At 37.8% G+C, this 20,941-nt stretch overlaps 1 protein-coding gene across 1 annotated transcript in view; it reads left to right on the forward strand.

Annotated features, from left to right (window-relative positions):
- ush2a (Usher syndrome 2A (autosomal recessive, mild)) overlaps positions 1-20,941 on the forward strand; it is a 350,667-nt gene that overhangs the window by 56,201 nt on the left and 273,525 nt on the right. The window contains exons 7-10 of the mRNA XM_052145082.1: positions 290-511; positions 3,552-3,645; positions 11,970-12,165; positions 17,686-17,816. Coding sequence (XP_052001042.1) covers positions 290-511; positions 3,552-3,645; positions 11,970-12,165; positions 17,686-17,816 — 643 coding nt within the window. The remainder of the gene's footprint in view (positions 1-289; positions 512-3,551; positions 3,646-11,969; positions 12,166-17,685; positions 17,817-20,941) is intronic.

Genomic DNA, 20,941 nt, shown 5'->3' on the forward strand with positions numbered 1-20,941 from the left:
TTGTAACACTAAGGAAACATGATTTTCCATTTAATGAATTGTTCCGGATTAAATACATGTTAAGCTCTATTAACATCAGTGGCATGCTTTCAATTATCACAGAAAATAAATTGGACTCAAACAAAAAATAAATAAAAAATTACACTGAAAGTTGGGGCTAAGTCTATGGGGCAAGTGTTAAACAACTGTAACCCCAGACTTTCAGTATAACTGTGTTTCTGTACATGCATTTGTCGAGTTAAACCTTTTCTGTGTTTTATAGTCTGTCTTTTGTCTGTGATTTCATCAGTGATATGCCTTACTACCGTGGAAATATCACCTTTAGCATGCTGACCCCTGAACCGAACCTGCGACCGGGTTACAATGACTTCTATAACAGTGCCACCCTGCAGGACTTTGTGAGAGCCACACATGTGAGAATCCACCTGCACGGCCAGTACCACACTCAAGAGAGTGCGTTACCTTTCCGCCACCGCTACTACGCAGTGGATGAGATCACCATCAGTGGCAGGTTCGAGACCAGCGGCACTTAGACACCTGTCAACCCAATCAACAATCAGCAAACATATTCGGCCCCTTTGCCCTATGATTATTACTCCCAGAAACAAAATTTGTCATACATTTGTAGACTTTGTTTTAATTTTACTGGATTTTTATGTTTGATGAGAAAATTAGCAGGCTGATATGGCAGGATAATTCAGATTTTGGCACAGCAAATCACTATCAGGTTCAACACCAACATGAAATAGCAGAGAAATTATGTTTGGTGGTTTGACATTTCTGGGTGATCTACAGTATGACATGTCTGTTATTAACCACAGAAAGAAATGCCATATTAAACACACTTTTGGTACTCTAGTTAATGACCATGTAATTACAGCGACATTAAAAGGCACTTTTTGAAATCACTCACTGCAAAAAGTTTTAGATCAGTATTGTCAGTTGTTTTCTAGTAAAAAATCCTTGAAACAAAGTATATTTACTTGAGAAGCTAAATTGTGTGAGATAGCAAAAATTTTTTTCTCAGATAATTTATATTTAAGTGAATTTTTTTAACCAAATAATTTTTTCTTATTTTAGGGATAAACCAATTTAAGTTTGGTTAGAATTATGCTTAAAACAAGAAGCAAACTTTTGCCAATTGGGTAAAAAATTTACAATTCAAGATATATTCTCTTAAAACAAGTCTTAGTATCATATGCAATTTTACTTCTCAAGTGAATGTATTTTGTTTTAAGGATGTTTAGATATTTCTACTTGAAAATAAGATAAAAATACTGGTTAGTATTGGCAGTGAAACGTAGCAAGAACTTTTATTCTCTTTCTCGGAGGCTTCAGGGAAGTAGCTAATCAGTCTGAAATGTTCTTTTACGTCCCTCAAGGATGTCGAATCTGTTCTTTTGTCTCTTTAGAAGCTGAGACATGGTGTTATATCCATGTATACCTTCAGACATTAAACAGTCACTGTTCTTACGACTATGGTAATTATGTCATTATGCAGGCAGCTGTAATATGGCTTGCTCTCGCTGTGCAAGTCTGTCTGAACGAGAGAGAGAAAAGGCAGCTTTAATTAAGAGCTAGTTAAACTGGCACAGACGAAATCGAGATTTAGAGACTGTGAAATCTCATCATCCTCTGACATTCAGAGATGTCCCCCACCCTCCCCTCCTTTTCGCTTTTTTTCCCGTATGCCTCGTCTTTCAATCTTCTTTTGCTCTCTGCGCTCATAAGGCATCGCGACAGCCTTGCCAGCAAAACAATGTCGTAGCGTAAACAGTAGTGGATTTTCCACCTTTAGGGAGACTGACAGTTCAAACACGTGAGAGGCTGAGAGAGGATGTATGTGTATGGGGACTAAAATGTTGGTAAATTCTGTCTTTGAGGTATTCTGACAGGGTGTCAAGCTGTGTCTGGGAGCATTAGTGTCTACTTCACGCTCATACGGTAATAACCTCCAGCAATAATGACAGCCCTCTTTCTTTTCCACTCTCTTGTTTGCTTGTTATGCTGTTTGTTTGAGTAACGGAGGTGAAGGGTGCTGCTTTTAAAGGGGAACTGTGTAAACACGGGCGGGTGATAATGCGGAATAAGGGTCCTTGAGAATGAATAATTAAAGCGGTGACCTGCAGGTGCGTGTTCCATCTGATGGAGACCTGTCAGGTCTGCTGTTTTACATTACGACACACAGTTGATATTTCCACTGGCATTTATAAATGTTGAATGCGAAAGTCCTATTAACCATGCACAGAAAGAATGAAGGAATGAAAGATGGATAGAGAGGTGGAGAGAATAAAATGAAAGAGAGAGGCTTAGATTTTGATGTTGCTGACCCTGTTGCTTTGTTGAAACCTGTAACGTGTTTCCAACATGTAATTTTTTGTAACACACCAAAATGAAATCTTGCATGAAATGTAACAAATTATTATCAGACAGGGTCGAAAACCAAAGGCAAAACCGAAAAATATTTTAAGGTAGCAATAACTATATAAATTATATTATATAAATATTTAGTTTTTAATAACTATATAAATTATTTTAATATTATAATATTTGTTCATTGTAATTACAGTATGTTCTTCCTTCAATTGTTGACTTTAAACAAAAATATTTAGGCTCCAGGAGTTAAATCCAAAATGACCATATTTACTTAATACATGTTCCTGGTTTTATTGAGAGCAGTTTATTAGAGCACGCTATTCCAAAGAGAGAAAAAAAGATTGTATTTATAATCTTTGATCAAAATATAGCAACTTGCTCCTCCTCTGAACCGAATTTCCCCCCTTTTAACCCCTCTCCTCCAACCACCTGTCTCCATTCTAGTTTGCAATGACCACTTTTCATGATCCAATCAATTCCCAATTAATTGGATTTTTAAGTTCCACTCTACAATTATTTTTATCATTGAATATCCTGTTTTACTCATAAATACGTTACATTACAGAAGTAAAATGTGTGTTAATACCATCATATGTTCATTTCAAATAAGATTACAAGTAGTGGCTGAGATTTTGGTACATTCCTTGTCACTTTAGTGAAAAAGGAACACAGATAGTACTTTAATCATCATAAACTACACATTTAGGGGCCATTTACTGTAGACGCAACATGTTTGTTTAGCTTCAAAAAGCTAGACGCAGTGCAATGAAAATACCAGAATGCAGTTTTCTCTAAATTTGCTTTTAAAAGTTGATCGTTCTCTTTAACCTGACAAGCCGTCAAAAATGCATTTCTCTTGCTTTAGATGTGATGCAACGATCAAAAATGTCCATATAGCCCAAAAGTACATAGGAAAAACTATTGAAAAACAGCACAGATAAGCGCAAATATGCATTCGGTGTGAACGGCCCCTTTTGATCATATCCTTTTCCCTGAGCTAATTAATCGCTCTCCATATACCTACTTCCCTAAGCATTCAGCAATACTCCACTGACTATGTGAGTCCAGATTCCTGTTTTAACTTTCAAACCAGTTACATTAGATGTGTGATAACAGGAGATATGGAGATTCTGTAGAAGGTTGCGACATTTAATTGTGTCTCTTTGTCCCCTTAGGTGCGAGTGCCATGGCCATGCTGACAGCTGTGACACTAGTATGAGCCCGTACCGCTGCGCCTGCTTCCCAGAGAGCCACACACATGGAGCTAATGTGAGTCCCGCAGGGGAGGCCCCTTTTAATTAACCACTTCCCTTTAATGACGTGCAAGAGTCCTCTTTAATGAACAACACACTCAAAAATAGGCCTTAATGGAATGACAGGGGAAAAAAGCACAGAGAGAGAGGGAGGGAGGAAGGAAAGTAGAAAAACGAGAGACAGAGAGATTATTCGTGCACAGCTAAACAGCTAAAAGAAAAAGAAAGGAGAAGCAGAAAGGGAATCAGTTTTGTGGGCAGCAATGCTCTAATCGTCCTGTCCCATCAGCCCCTGGGTGTCTTACTGATAAGTCCAGCAAAGGTAATTATATCTCAGGGAGAGCTCTGATGACACAAGCTTCCAATACTCACTCTTTCATGAATGCCATAATTCACACTCCACACAGACACACACACACACACACACACACATATTATTGCGGCTATCCTTATGAGGATTCTCCATATACATAAGAATTGTTATACTGTTCGAACTATAGATTCTATCCCCTAACCATACCCCTAAACCTAACCCTCACTAAAAACTTTTATTTACATTTTTTAAAATTTTCAAAAAACATTGTTTAGTGTGTTTTTAAGCAATTTGAATTATTGGGAAACCACCACTGCTGGAGCTGCTGCCCCCGTGACCCGACTTCGGATGAGCGGTTGAAGATGGATGGATAGATGGATGGAAACCACATTTATAGCATAATTCCCATGTAAATACCAGTTTGTAGCCTAATGTGTCCTCGTAAACCACGTAAACCCACCCACATACACATATAGTTAAAAGAACTAATCAAATAAACGTCTGTCATTATTTATAAACCTCATGTTTTTCCACTCTTATATGACTTTCTTTCCTACATGGAACACAAAAGGTGATTTTAGGCTCAGTCACCATTCACTTTGATTGCATCTTTCGCCTTATAATGAAAGTGAATGATGACTGAGTCTGTAAGACCCAAACATCCAAACATTCAGCCTTACATCTTGTTTTGTGTTCCATGAAAGAGAGCAATTTTTACTGATTTGTAACAACATGAGGGTGAGTAAAGAATATACATTTTAGGTTAAACAAAAAACAAAAAAAATGCCTCAGACTTGAAGTCAACGTGAAATCAAAATTGTCCATTCTTACTTAAAGGTGCTGTAAGAGATTTCAGATGTTCTAATTTCACAAGGCTGAACCGTTGAATTAGTCACGCCCCCTCTTTCCAAAACACTGCACTCCAAAGATACCAAATTAGTTTTATTGAAAACCGACATCATGCAGAAATGGTTGTTAAAAACAACACCAGCAAAATAGCGCTCTCAACTGACAACTTTTATGAACAACATGTTATAAAATGGCAATAAGCCTCAATAATTCGCTGCAACTACAATACTATGAGAATGCGCAAAATGATTGACAAGTCAAAAACAAATTTTTTACACATTTTTGAGTCTAGAGCTGTCACAGAAACCGGTGAGATACATTTTAATTCAGAAGTTTACATACACTTGAAGTAAATAAAACTACTTTTTTAATCACTACACAGATTTAAAATTAGCAAAATATAGTTTTGTCAAGTCGTTTAGGACATCTACTTTGTGCATGACATGAGTCATTTTCAAAAAATTGTTTACAGACTGATTATTTTACTTTTAATAGACTATATCACAATTTCAGTGGGTCAGAAGTACAAGTACATACAATAAGTTAACAGTGCCTTTAAGCAGCTTGGAAAATTCCAGAAAATGACAATTAGCTTCTGATAGGAGGTGTACTGAATTGGAAGTGAACCTGTGGATGTATTTTAAGGCCTACCTTCAAACTCAGTGCCTCTTTGCTTGACATCATGGGAAAATCAAAAGACCTCAGAATTTTGGACCACAAGTCTGGTTCATCCTTGAGAGCAATTTACAAATGCCTGAAGGTACCACATTCATCTGTACAAACAATAATACACATAATAAAAGTATAAACAATATGGGACCACACAACCATCATACTGCTCAGGAAGGACACGCATTCTGTCTCCTAGATATGAACGTAGTTTGGTGCGACAAGTGCAACAGCAAAGGACCTTGTGAAGATGCTGGAGGAAACCGGTAGACAAGTATCTATGTCCACAGTAAAACAAGTCTTATATTGACATAACATGAAAGGCTGCTCTGCAAGGAAGAAGCCAATGCTCCAAAACCCCCATAAAAAAGCCAGACTATAGTTTGCAAGTGCACATGGGGACAAAGATCTTACTTTTTGGAGAAATGTCCTCTGGTCTGATGAAACAAAATGGCCATAATGACCATTGTTTTGTTTGGAGGAAAAATGGTGAAGCTTGCAAGCTGATGAACACCATCCCAACCATAAAGCATAGAGGTGGCATCATCATGTTGTGGGGGTGCTTTGATGCTTGAGGGACTGGTGCACTTCACATAATAGATGGCATCATGAGGAAGGAAAATTATGTGGATATACGTATTGAAGCAACATCTCAAGACATCAGCCAGGAAGTTAAAGCCTGGTTGCAAATGGGTCTTCCAAATGGACAATGACCCCAAGCATACCTCAAAAGTTGTTGCAAAATGGCTTAAGGACAACAAAGTCAAGGTATTGGAGTGGCCATCATAAAGCCCTGCCCTCAATCTGATATAAAATGTGTGGACCGAACTGAAACTGTGTGTGCGAGCAAGGAGGCCTACAAACCTGACTCAGTTACACCAGTTCTGTCTGGACTAACCTCTGACTTTAGACAGGGAATGTTTTATATAATTAAATGACTAAACTGAGTTTACATTTGGCTAAGGTGTATGTAAACTTCTGATTCAACTGATTGCCATGACACTTTTTTCAGTAATATCTTTCATTATTAGGGATTAAGAATTTTTTTTTACCTTTCCATGAAGAAATCACTTACAGCACCTTTAAATTAATGATTCACCCAAAAATGGAAATGTTGTCATTATTTACTCATTCTCTTGTTGTTTCAAAGCTGTATGACATCCTTTCTTTCTTTTGTGGAACACAATTCTTTCTGAAGAATATCCTGGTCTCTCTTTTGATTATTATGAAGTTGAATGAGGACTGGGACTGTTAAAATCCAAAATTACTTTTATTTCATTTATCACTTATTTAATTTAGTTAATCACTTAAATATCACAATATCTTGTGATTCGAGAATCACTGCTGTGTGCATTTTCCATTTCCCTTTTTGATTTGTAACTAGTAGTACCTAATAAACATGCAAAAAAAGAGAGAGCAAATCGTTTTCCTAAACATTTATGGCAACATATGTGGACAGCGACAGGTCTGGACTGGTAATCTGGCATACCGTGAATTTTCCCGGTGGGCCGACGCACTTTGGGGCCTATCAGAGGAGGACTGCCATCGGGAGAACCAAGGGATCCGGTGGGTCGGCCGCGAAATGGGCCGAATACGCTGCGATAAGCCAAAATATGCCGCCACGTTATGAAGAATGGACCACAAAATGGCGCCACGATATGAAGAAAAGGACCCCCCATCTCAACAACTCTTATATATAGATATATTTATTTTAAATTTAAATTTTTTTCTGTATTTATATTTTTTTGTTGTTGTTTTTTTTTCAAGTTGTTTATTATGTATAATGAGCATTGGGTATTCATGTTTTTGAAACATTACAGACATTACATCTGAAATTAGCATAATTAATTCTGATTCTGAAGTAATTTAAAGTAAAAACCCATTGATTCTCAGTGTGATAATGCACAGTAAATATTGTATTTCTAAGGAAGAAATATGCTAAAATACACATTAGTGTACATTGTGTTTAATATTTTGGCTCAAACAGGTTTCAGTGTAAAAACTTCATTAGGTTTCGTTCCGGATGTAATTTTGTTGCCGTTTCTCCCAAAGATAACCTCCGCTGCCATATTGTATTGTCACATGACTCTGTGCGTCAACGGTTTACCCCTAACTGACAACACAGAGTCTTCTGAACTGAGATCAGTCAGTTTAAATTAATAAATGTTTTGTGTTACATATAACAAAGCCAAAATAAAACATCCACGCATGTGTAGTACATGGGTCACATTAAAGTAGATGCCACTTTTTACAAATCGGTCAAGTCTTGATAGATACAATTAAGTCCCACCATACATTTTTTCAAAAATGTTGCATTTAGAAAAGTAAAATAAGTTGCAAACATCATTTCATGTTAAAACTGTATTTGAGGAACTACAGTATTACTTCAATATACTTCCTATTGAGAGTCGGCACATTGTCCAGATAGCTACATTCAATTCTGAACATTGGGAGCTAGTCCCAGGATTAAACTTTTAAACCTGATGTTTGGTGATTTAAATTATTCACCAGATTTCATGCATTATTTAGGTCCAGACATGGCACACTCTGTCTGCTGCTGCGTCTGTTGTTGTTTTCACAGAAACAAACAAGGGCCACATCTAACACATAGAAGCTGAAATTGTGTGTGTGTAAATATGATAAAAATGGGTTGTCTCACTGCCCTAAACGCCCCTAGACCCAAACACCTGGCTCTGAAGAGGGACTACCGCCTGCCCCGAAGCTATCTGCTGTGTTTGCTTATAACAGAGACATACAAATCTCAAACATGCCCCTGCTAGTGTTTGCTTCCTCGTAATATCACATTGACTGTACTGATTGTCACTCAGCTGGAAAGGGAGTGTTAGAAGTCACATTTGTGTCTATGACGTTTAGCTCTGGAATTCTTGCGTTTTCTAAGTCATTCACATTCAGTTGGCAGAGACAGTGTTTCTCTGCTCACTGCCATGCCTCCTATTAATGCCCCAGCCACTTTCCAAAGCAGTCAGTCTTCAGCAGGCATTTAGATAATATCTATATACAAATCTGTGCTTCTCTTTATCCTCTTTCTGTGTAGGAGTGTGTATGTGTTTTGTTCACATGCCATAGAGGCCTGATGCGAATTACCATTATAGAAGGTCCTTTTCTGCAACTCTGTTGTTTGATTCTATGTATTGATAAGGTTATTTTAATGAGAGGTTGTAACTCATTTAAAAAAAAATAAAAAATAAATTAAATGTGTAATGATATTTAAAATGCTGAATTAAAACAATCTAAAGCACAGTTAACACTGCCAGCGACATTGTAACTTGATATCGCTTGTCCTGCACTGTATGGTGCAAGAGAACGTTATTGGAGGGCTTCACAGCTGGCCGTAGCTTTTGAAAATATGATAATAGATGAGATATGTTCTAATTAAATGAGGAATTTGTGTTCTTGCATTTAAATAATTACATTATTTAGGGGAAAGTGTTTTATATAAACATCAGTAACACTTCACAATAAGGTTCCATTTGTTAACCATAGTAAATTACATTAGTTAACTTTGTGAACGTACAATTAAAAACACTTTAACAGCATTTCTTTAGTCTTTGCTGATGTTAATTTCACTTATATATATTTTAAATTAAAAGTTGAATATGTTAAAATAAGTTAATGCAATATGAACTTACATAAACTAACAATGAACTATTGTATTTTTGTAAACTAACATCAACAAAGATTGATAAATTATGTAAACAATATATTGTTCATTGTAGTTCATGATACCTAATTCATTAACTAATGTTAATGAATGTAACCTTATTGTGAAGTATATTTACCAAAATATAAATAAAATAAAATATAATTAACAGGATGATTGATCTATCAATATTTGAATTACACTCACTCAGAATGCAGTCAATTCCCATTGTCCACACATCATTTTTTATTATATCCATGTATGTGGTTACAGACAAATCATATTCTCAGTCAATCATATTCAGTCTTGCCAGATGACAGATTATGTGAGCTCCACTATCTTCACTCTCATTGGTAGTCGCTCCTGAATGTTGCGCCTCGTTGTCATGAAATTAAACTTTTCTCTGCTTTGTTGTGTCTCTCGACACGCTCGCATCTTGTTGCCAACAGTCGCTGTTGTTTGTGTTGTCTGAAGTCATTCTACTCTGATTGAACATGAGTAAGACAGTATATTGTGAGTTGCTGGCAGAAAAGGGAATATTTAGCAAAATGTCCAGGCAGTTCTTTTCCATACATTGAAAGTGAATAGGAACTGGGGCTGTCCAATTTTTGCATTGTTTTAGAAAGTCTTCTGAAGCCATACAATAGATTTGAGTGCAGAAAAGATAATTAGTTTAGTCATTATTTTCTGGAAATACCCCTTAGCTCTCAAATATCATTCAAACTTGCGCACATTCAAACATGGTGTGTCACCTGTGTGTCATCTTAACATTTCAATATCGGACATACTTTTTCATAATATTTGATCAAATTTATATTAGGTAAGAATGAATTAATTCCACTCCCCCATTTACTATTAGATTTAAAGTTATAATGTTATAATATCAACTTCTCAGTGAGTAGATGTTTTTGTCCTCATCCCTGAGGTCTTTTCTGCAGTGAATATAAATGATGGAGAAGGCAATTTTTTGACCATTCATTGCTAAAACCTTGCATTTTCAAACAGGGTAAAGGTTAACTGTAGGCTCTCTCCTGGTGCAGCCACACTCAGACCTTTACTGCGGGAGCGTGAAATTAGCCATGGCATTCACAGAGGCCTTTCACATGGGATAAAGGTTCTTTCCCCACTGGAGCCTGGCTACTCTCCACCTCACACAATGGAGACGAATACAAAACACACAATACCTGCAATGAGTGTGGTGATGTTCTCTTTCAAAAAGTTGTAAATTTTTGTGTGCGATCCTGCATTTAGATTTAATTGATCAGCTCTGGAACACAAAATAAATTGTCCGGTTAGCAGTTCACGTTAATGGCCATTACTAAAGTAATTAACTAATTTAAAAGAACATACATTAAAAGTCTTAATAGTCTAACACTCAGTGATATCGCCAAAATATTTTTTGTATTATTATTATATTTTGGCCTTCTATTAATAGCCAAATAGCTTCATTAATAGCTTAATTTCTCTACTAAAATTAGATAAATGAAGATGGACTTTGAACTTGAATCAAACCTGTGTGTTCCTTGTGATCTCCACAGCTAAATATAGCTCCAACACCAGCAGAGCATTTTGCTGTACTCTGATTTTGCTGTACTCATTGATTTTTGCTGTACTCTGCTTCACATTATTGATATGTAAACTAATGAGTCAAATATTGGCAAAATTGAGGTCTTGTGTTTTTAGAAATGTAAAATAGCAAAGTATTGATATTTACAACACAACTGATATGATCCTGAAGCACATGTGTTCCTTTACACGTTTTTTAGACAGATTGTCCCAACCAGATTATAGTCTTATTGGAAAAAGTGTATCCCAATAAGAACAAACAATCCAGTTACTATACTTGCTTCCGATCTTTTCATATTAAGACTGTACAGTATATTGGCTACTGTGACATGGTTAACTACAGTAAATTGTAAATCTTTATGACAAAAATGTAGTAGCTGTTTGCTCACTATGAAATTACTGTACATTCCACAAAATATACTGTATAAATATCTAAACCCTGTTTTGTCTGGTCAGAACCCTGACTGTCATAAAGGGTTGTAGTGATGGGTGGTCTGTGTTTGGCTCCTCCAGCATCCAGCCTGCTGAATTAGCAGTTCCCTCCAGGCTCACGTCCCACTACAGCTGCCCAAAAAATGGCCCGTTGTCACAGTGAGACTCTGCCACAGCTTGAGCAGTCACTGGGGACTCCTTAGCTTTTTATAATACATTTTTAATCATTTCATCTGATGCCTCCCATGTTCTTCGTAATTTGTAATGACTGTTCATGACTGAAAAATCAAATGCTTTGCCAATAAAGCCACAAAAAATCATTGTTCTCCTTTTCCCTCTATGTTTTGGTCTCTCTCTTTCGATTTTTAGATGTTTGTTCAATGAAAGAGCCCTATTAAAATAGTTTTGTTGTTGAAAGTCACTTTCTATCAGGCTCAGACTTGTTTTCACTTTTTTGTGCTGATTTTGTATGGAAAATCAGAGGAGTTCTGTGAAATGGATTTAAAAATGCTAAAATGTTTTAAGAGTACTGCACTCTTATTTGTAGCTGAACACATTGTCAAATTAGCCAAAATGTTTAGAACATAAACATGCAAGGGAATGTGAAGAACTTTGTGAATAACAGCTGATCCAATTCTGCAGAAATCTACTTCTGTTCTCTGTGCATTGATTCTTATAATAAATTAGCTGTTTTTTATTTTTACTTGTTCATATGGAAATTGTGGGGACATGGGGACTTATCATTGAACCTTGAGAACTCATTTGGATATTCCTGAAAATTGCTGATAAATGTGTATGTAGATGATGTACTATATGTAGATGTGCTCTGATCTTTCACTCTCTCCTACAGTGTGAGTGCTGCTCTCCTCTCTTCAATGACAAGCCATTTAGAGCTGGAGATCAGGTACATGCATACAACTGCCGCCCATGCCAGTGCTATGGCCATGCCTCTTCCTGCCACTACAACAGCAGCCTGGATCCTCACCCTGGAGAACACTTCCATGGGGGTGGAGGGGAGTGTGACAACTGTACACATAATACCACAGGTTACGGCAAATTATGTTTTTTTAGAGTGTGACTGTATTGTAATATTCCTACCAGAGAAACAGTAGGGTCTAAAAGTCTGTAACCATATTGAAGGTCACTAATCAAAGAAGCAATTCTGATATTGAGAATGTTAACACTCCAAATTATCATAAAATCATGTTGGGATAGTATGGATCATCAGGTTAGGCACAAACTTGTCATTGGCCAGTTAACAGGAGTCAGTCAGCGTGTCCAAAAGATTCTTATGACCTTGTCAATGGATAATGCACATTTTCTAGTTTCGATTTTTTATGAAATTTGGGTAAATATTGTGTAAATTCTTGTAAAATTAATGTTATATTAGCATTATATTGGCTATCAGCACCCTGCTCTCTAGATATTGACTTAATTTATTGACAGAACTGAAATGATCAACCCCTAATTCCCACTTCTTTCATATGTTTTATAAAATATTTGGTAACACTTTATTTTATGGGTCCACAATAATGCACTACTTAAGCATGAATAAGACTTAATAATTAACAGAATGTAGAGTAAGGCTATTTTAGCCATAATTTACAACTTTTGTAGAAAGGAATGAAATAAATGCTCAATTTCAGAGATCATATATCAAGTTTACTAAACAGTATTAAGCCAGTAATTAAGGGTAATTGGTATTGACTTTACAAAGCTGCTACTAGTAAATTAATAACATCTTGCCCTCCATTCTAAAGTGAAAGTTGAGGTTTGTTTTACACGGTTCAATTACAATAAGTTTATTGCATATACTGTAATCACCTAATACATTTTAAACAAATTAATAACTTTAACTGTAAGTAAATGTTTCACTTAAGTCACATTGTCTTTAAGATTTTAACTATTCTATAGTAACAGTTTAGTAAAACCAATACTAATTAGCCATAATTACTGTAAAGTATTAGTTAGTAGTTAATTGATCATTTATAAATTATTGTTCCTACATTATTAATACATTTATAAGCTACATATAAATAGTATGTTATTTCTATTCTATTCACTTTAGCATATGATTTAATATTGTTTAATAGGTTCATATATAGGCAGTTTGATAAGGTTTTTTATCCTTAGTAAACAACTTTACCTTACTAATGTATTTTAGTTGATGCAAACCAGTGGTAAAGAAGTGTTTATGAGAACATTAAAAAAGCATAAATTCATAGTTAATAACTATATTAAATATGTAATGAATTGGCATTTCTTCTCAAGTAATATGTATATAAATATTTTAGGAACACTTACTATTAAATCAATGAATGCTTAATAAAGGTCGTAATAAAGCACTCACTAATAGCTAGCTAAGCATTTTGCGTGACCTAATCTAAAGTGAGAACTATATATGCCTAATTAAGCATTTATTAACATGGTTCAACAGTAAATATGGCCAGCTGGCCCGGGACCAGTGTGAGAGTTTAGCCCTTTCGGGCCAGTACTTCGTTGTCACTAAATCTTCCATTGATCTTTTAAATGTGATGTACATGTTTCCTAGTCTGATTATTAAACCATAGTAGCCTGCGATTTCATTTAAGAAATATCCAGTTTTCTTGTGTTGCATGCTTTAAAGTGATGGTTGAAGGCGTTTATCCACTAAAAACATCACATTATGACTTCTGTAATCTGTGTTTTAGATTAAAGAAAGCGAAACGCTCATTTAATGCTAAGCGTGCAGCACATTCCAGACTATTTATTTCATGGAATTACAGCCTCTTACGATGAATCAATCAACCACTTAGCGAACTGCTTATCCAGAATTGTGAAACTTCCATCAAACAGACAGAAACTGACACTGTGATCTGCAAGGATTGGTACCTGAGATACAAATCCGCCAATGCAATCTCTGGAAAGTTATTACATAAAATGCCCTATTCAGTAACCACATAGCTACTGATATTGGCCCAGCGCTGAGAAAATTAACATATACAGCGTGACAACGTCACTTGTACACTTCAACATTATAGTAAGAACAATTTCACAATGAAGTTTAATAGGCACTGAATTTAATAAGTAGTTTAATAGGCACTGAATAAGTCAATAATATAACATTACATGCTGTTAGGGTTACCTTGTCTGGTTTTACCGTTGCCCCTTTGGTTTCCATTTTTGTCCCTTTTTGTTTTCCGTAGTTTTCACTTTTGTCCCTTGTTTAGCTCCACTGTCTCACTAGTCTGTTGTTTAAAAGAACTACACTTCCCAGTATCCACCTGTCATCATCACTGCCATTTTGTTCATTGTGCTCACCTGTGTATCATTTGTAATCATCCTGTCCTTGAAGCTTCCTGAGCCTCCCAGGGCTCTGCCTCTCAAGCTTCTCGAGCCTTTCAGAACTCCGCCTCTCGAGCCTTCCAGGGCTCCGCCCCTCAAGCCTCTCGAGCCTTCCAGGGCTCCGCCTCTCAAGCCTCTCGAGCCTTCCAGGGCTCCGCCTCTCAAGCCTCCTGAGCCTTCCAGGGCTCCGCCTCCCGAGCCTCCTACGGCTCCGCCTCCCGAGCCTCCTACGGCTCTGCTTCCAGAGACTCCCGAGCCTTCTAGGACTCCACCTCTAGAGCGTCCTACGGCTCTGCCTCCTGAGCCTCCCTCAGCTCCGCCTCCAGAACCTCCCGAGCCTCCTACGGCTCCGCCTCCAGTGCCTCCTACGGCTCCACCTCCTGAGCCTCCAGAATGTCCCACGGCTCCGCCTCCCGAGTCTCCTACGGCTCCGCCTCCCGAGCCTCCTACGGCTCCACCTCCAGAACCTCCCGAGCCTCTTACGGCTCCGCCTCCAGAGCCTCCTACTGCTCTGCCCCCAGAGCCTCCTGAGCCTCCTACGGCTCCGCCTCCAGAGCCTCCTACAGCTCCGCCCCCAAAGCCTCCTGAGCCTCCTACAGATCCGCCTCTTGAGCCTTCCTCGGCTCCGCCTCCTGAGCCTTCCTCAGTTCCATCTCCTGAGCCTTCCTCAGCTCCGTCCTCAGAGCCTTCCAGGCCTCCTGACCCGGCCCCTGTCCTGTGGCCTCCTCCCAGGCCTCCTGACCCGGCCCCTGTCCTGTGGCCTCTTCCCAGGCCCCCTGACCCTGTTCCTGTCCAGTGGCCTCCTCCCAGGGCCCCTGACCCTGTTCCTGACCTGTGGCCTCCTCCCAGGCCACCTGACCCGGCCCCTATCCTGTGGCCTCCTCCCAGGCCCCCTGACCCAGTTCCCGCCCTGTGGCCTCCTCCCAGGCCTCCTGACCCGGCCCCTGTCCTGTGGCCTCCTCCCGGGCCCCCTGACCCAGTCCCTGTCCTGTGGCCTCCTCCCAGGCCCCCTGACCCTGTTCCTGTCCAGTGGCCTCCTCCCCGGTCCCCTGAACCTATCCTTGCCCTGTGGCTAGCTCCCAGGCCTCCTGAACCTATCCTTGCCCGGTGGCCAGCTCCCAGACCACCTGAACCTGTCCTTGCCCTTTGTGCCCCTTGGACTTCCTGCCTGTCCTCTGTGCCCCCTAGGACTTCCTGCCTGCCCTCTGTGCCCCCTTGGACTTCCTGCCTGTCCTCTGTGCCCCCTTGGACTTCCTGCCTGCCCTCTGTGCCCCCTTGGACTTCCTGCCTGCCCTCTGTGCCCCTTTGGACTTCCTGCCTGCCCTCTGTGCCCCATTGGACTTCCTGTCTGCCCTCTGTGCCCCCGGTGCCATCATTTTGTTTTTTGTTGGTTACTTTTTGTCTTTTGGTGTTTTTTCTTTTAGGATCGTCTGGGATCCGATCCTTAGAGGGGGGGCTATGTTAGAGTTACCTTGTCTGGTTTTACCGTTGCCCCTTTGGTTTCCATTTTTGTCCCTTTTTGTTTTCCTTAGTTTTCACTTTTGTCCCTTGTTTAGCTCCACTGTCTCACTAGTCTATTGTTTAAAAGAACTACACTTCCCAGTATCCACCTGTCATCATCACTGCCATTTTGTTCATTGTGCTCACCTGTGTATCATTTGTAATCATCCTGTCCTTGTGTATTTATATCCTGGTTTTTGGTTCAGTCCTTGTCTTTCGTTGAACGTTGTTAGCCCGGTGTGTTTTCCCTGCCCGTATTCTCAGTGTTGTGTTTATTTCCCCATTGAGGGTTTTCCTTTGTGTTTGTTTTGATTTTGTTAAATAAAGTAAGCCTGCGTTTAGATCCAGTCTCCTCGTCTGCCTTCGCTGCCTTCTGTTCATAACACATGCACTGTCCTATTTCTGTTTTTTTTTTTTTTTTTGCCATTTCATCACTGTCATGCGACCGTGGTGACGTGCTGGCTGTTTCCAGAGCTGTTTTTGGACTTTCTTTCTGGAATCAGATAAAATTTTGGTCCACTGGTGAAACTGATTTAAACAGTCATTTTAATTGCCAATAAAGAGATCAAGTCTGCTTATAAAGCTTAATAGGATGGAAAATGCTAAAGTGGTGTTTGAGCAATTAGAGGATCTCTTTTAATAAACTGTGGATTTTCCTCTCTTGCTATTATTTCTGTACTTTTGTGTTTTCTTTCTTTTTTTAAGCTTTTGTGTATGTTTTGGCCTTTGTGGTTGAGATGCCTTGGAGATGTTATTTCAGGGCCATTTTTTTAGAGTAATGAATCATTAATAAATGTATTATTAGGCATATACAGTTCTCATTTTAGGTCATGCAAAATGCTGAGTTAGCATTTAGTCAATGCTTTATTATGACCAATATATTAAGTAATAATTGCTTTAATAGTAAGTGTTACTAAAACAGTAACAAATACATGAATTATGTTTAAATGTAAATCCAATTAGTTACAGTACATATATCATTTATTTATTTACTATGAATTCATACCTTGTTCTTGTAAAAAAAAACAAAATCATCAAAATACTTATAAATGAACTTATTAAACAATAATAAATAATTTGCCACAGTGAATATAAACAAATAACAAACTATTTGTATGTAGTTTATTAATGTAGGAACAATAGTTTAGAAATGATCAATTGACTATAAACTAATGCTTTACAAATACTTTATACCGTGTAGTAATTATAAAGGGTTAACAAGTTCAGTTATGTATTAATTACTGTCTTATTCATTCTTAACTAGTGCATTATTGTGAACCCTAAAAATAGTGTTACCAAATATTTGTTTTTGGTTTTTTTCCAATATGCCATACCTAAAACAAGTTCAGCTAAACACCATAGATGTTTCACCATAACATCTAAAACAATTAGCAATAATGTTATGAAAACATCACAAAGAAAAGCATAAAAATCTAAATGATGCATCAGAGCGAAAGCAGATGGACATTTAATGAAGTAAATCAGGCCATGCTAACAGGTTTATTGTCTCATATGCTGGGCATCAGACGCAGTGGCAGGTAGGGATGAAAGAGAACATTAAAATGGACACCGTAGAAAATTACACATCTCTCCCAAGTCTGTAGTTTTTTTATTTGAAATCATCGTCCTATGATATGGTTGAATTTTAATAGGTTGACATCAATTTTCCCCTCACCCAAACATTCCCTTAAACAAACACATGCACTCACACATACTCATGCAGTCACTCTTTGGGTTTAAAGGGAGGAATTGTGAGCGGTGTCTGAGTCTGTTCTACAGGGAGGTGGGTGCACTACTTTGGGCCGAGGATGTGTGTAAACCTTGTGAGTGCCACAGTGCTGGGACTGTCAGTGGCAGTTTGGAATGTGAGCCGGTAAGTGTAGACACACATAATAGATACAAATTCACAAAGTTAATTCTCCACTCTTTGTGTGTCTGTTTATTAAGCATTTTGACAATCTTTTTAGCAAGCAATAATAGTGTAGTACATTATAAGAATGTTCTGGATCCATTACAAGTTTAGCTCTGTCAACAGCATTTGTGGCATAATGTTGATTACCACAAAAATTATTTTGACTTGTATTTTTTTAAAAGGCTGGCACTTGCAATGGAAGTGAATGGGGCCAGTCCATAAACATTAGAATGCACACAGTTACAAAAGTATAGTCAGAAGCGGGCCTTAACATTTACTTTTTGGCTAACCAGCCACTGTGGCTAGTGGTATTTCAAAGTCACTAGCCACTCAATATTTTCAATGGCCAAAATCTCCCGTCCCACAAAAATTGATAAACTAACTTGAGACTGTAATTGCTTGAATTTGTTTTGACAATTTTATTTGAACAAGAATAATATAAAGTTCAGCAGGACACAAGCCTAATGATTATGTCACCTCTTAGAATATCTGAAGGCAAACATAACCAGTTAACTGGAGTAGGACAGAACAAGAGGAAACTTTGTCAATAATTTGTCTTTTGGTCTATGGAAGTCCAGATTTGAACCCCTTTTAACCTCTTTAACCATTCTAAAATGGTAAGACCATGGAGGGCTCCACATTACTGTGGTTAGTCGAATACCGATAGTCTTCCTAAAATATTAACAATAGTATTTGTTATGAAACTAAGAGCCTAAACATGTTTAGAAAACTTTAAAAACAACTTTCACTTGTACAAACTGGATAATAAAATGATGTTAGGTAGATTAAACTCAGTCACTATTTACTTTCATTGCATAATTTCCCAAGAATGGAAAAATTACATGAATAGTTTTTTTGTTTTCCATTAATGGAAGAAAGTCCTAAGGGTTTGGATCAAGATAAAAGTGGCTGAATGATGACAGAATAATTATCATTAATAAAAATGAAGTCTTGTAGATTCGCCCTAATCGATTTAATGTGCATCTAAACCAGATACCAGTTAGTGTTACTGCAGTAAAAACATTTTAGTTTGGATGATGTGTATTAAAAAAAAAAAAAAATTGTAATCGATATTGATGCACTGCTATCTCTTTACCTCGTCAGTACTGTTTATAATGTCAAGGCTATCTAACAGTTTGAGAGGTTCAACTTTCTCCATACAGAGCTTTTTACTAGAACATTCTTTGTAGAATTCAAATGGGTCACATAAGTTTTGTGGCCTTTGCCGGCTGCTGCGTTATCGAAGCCCAACTGAATCACGCAAGTTTCAGTCAGCGCTGTCCCAGAGCTCTGGTTCTATCTCTGGAGCATACTGATGTGCGCTGCGGTAGTGGAAACCACACCTCATTCTCCCAACTGAGATGCACGTGTCAGAGATGAGAAGCATATTTACTGCTTATAAATTGATGGATGCGAGATGAATACAATCAACTTTGGCTGTGGCCACCCGACAAAGTGGCTAGTAAGGGCGATTTCTTCCCGCATTTGGCGGGTGAGCCGGTGTTAATGTCAAGCCCTGGTCAGAAGACATAAACATCATACACATTAACATGATTTTTGTGTAATAAATCACTTGCTTATCTGTGTAAATAATATAAAATATTGCAACTTTATTGTCAGTTCAGTGTGACTTTTCTGTAATAAGCGAGGGATGAGTCGAAATAACGTTTTGTGTTAATCAACATTATGCCACAGAGGCTGTCTTATGAGCTTAACTTGTGTTGAACTCAGAACATTCCTTTAAGACCCATTTAGTATATATATATATATTTACAATATTTTCATAAATTATGCAAATTCAACAGATTTCCTTCCACAGTGATAGCTCAGAGTGCTCATACTCTGTGTGGGTCTACTCCTAGATCAGCCTTTTCTTTGCCATAAAAATGAAATGCAAAAAATTTAGCAAATTTTCCCAATTCAAGGTGCAACTGTAGCAAGCAGACAATCTTTTTGCATATGCAAAGTAAGATATGTGAGTCTTTGATCCTGGATTTGAGACAGACTTGTGAATTGTAGATACAGATAAGGATATTGGCCGTCCCCACTCAAGAGGCTTGCATTGATGTATTGGCTGAGGACTTAAGTATTCACAACAGCATTTATCAGTGTTGTGATCAGTAGAGAGTATGTAAACGTGTCGTCACAAGAGCCTCTCTCTGGAGAATTCTCCCCCGCCTTTCCTTTATCTGAGCATCATGAAAGCCATTTTGGAGGAACAGATCCATGTCGATAGATATACTGGATGACAAATTCAGAATCAATGCCTGGGTCAGCCCCATGTTAGATTGTTACCTTATTTAAATTATCAGAATGATTATTTCCTCAGATATGCTAATGTTTTACACAGTGTGTTGGGATTTTCAGTTTGGTGCTGGGTAGGGATTAGGTCTTCTTGGCTCATGGTTTGAATTTATGTCATCTATCTAGTATTATCTTATCAAGAGTATAAATAATTGATTGAAGATTTGAGAGCATTTTTAATTAACAAAGCCTCAATTGATTTTGAACTGATTTGACTTTTTCTGATTAAGGAGTGCCATGGTCATAGAATAAGGAATACTGTATTATGTTCCTGATTAATTTCTGCAAATGGAAAAATAGTTAAATGAATAGTTCACCCAAAATTATTTACTTACCCTTACAGTATGTAATTCCACACCTTTATGACTTTTTTCTTCCATGGAACACAAAAGGTGAATTTTTTGAGAACATCCTAGCTGCTTTTTTCCATATAATGAAAGCTGTCAAGTTCTAAAATGACAAAAGAGCAACAATAAAAAAAATTAGGGCTGTTGTTTTAATGAGTTAATTCAGATTATTTATATATAAAAAAAAACATGTTAAAAATGTATGCAATTAATCATGTCCCTGGACCATAATAAGGAGTATTCCTATGATTAGAGCAATTCAAGCTTGAAGTACAACCTGTTATCTCCAGGGGGCACCAAATGAAACTCCAGCTGTACAGGCAATGTGCAGCATATACAGAGAACAAACCACACACATCGACAGCAGACAGCAAAGGATGCAGACAAATGCATTCTTGTGTTCAAACACAGCTTGATGGTGCGCACAAACCTGAA

This window comes from Xyrauchen texanus, chromosome 16 (genome assembly GCF_025860055.1).
Source record: "Xyrauchen texanus isolate HMW12.3.18 chromosome 16, RBS_HiC_50CHRs, whole genome shotgun sequence".
Taxonomy (NCBI): Eukaryota; Metazoa; Chordata; class Actinopteri; order Cypriniformes; family Catostomidae; genus Xyrauchen; species Xyrauchen texanus.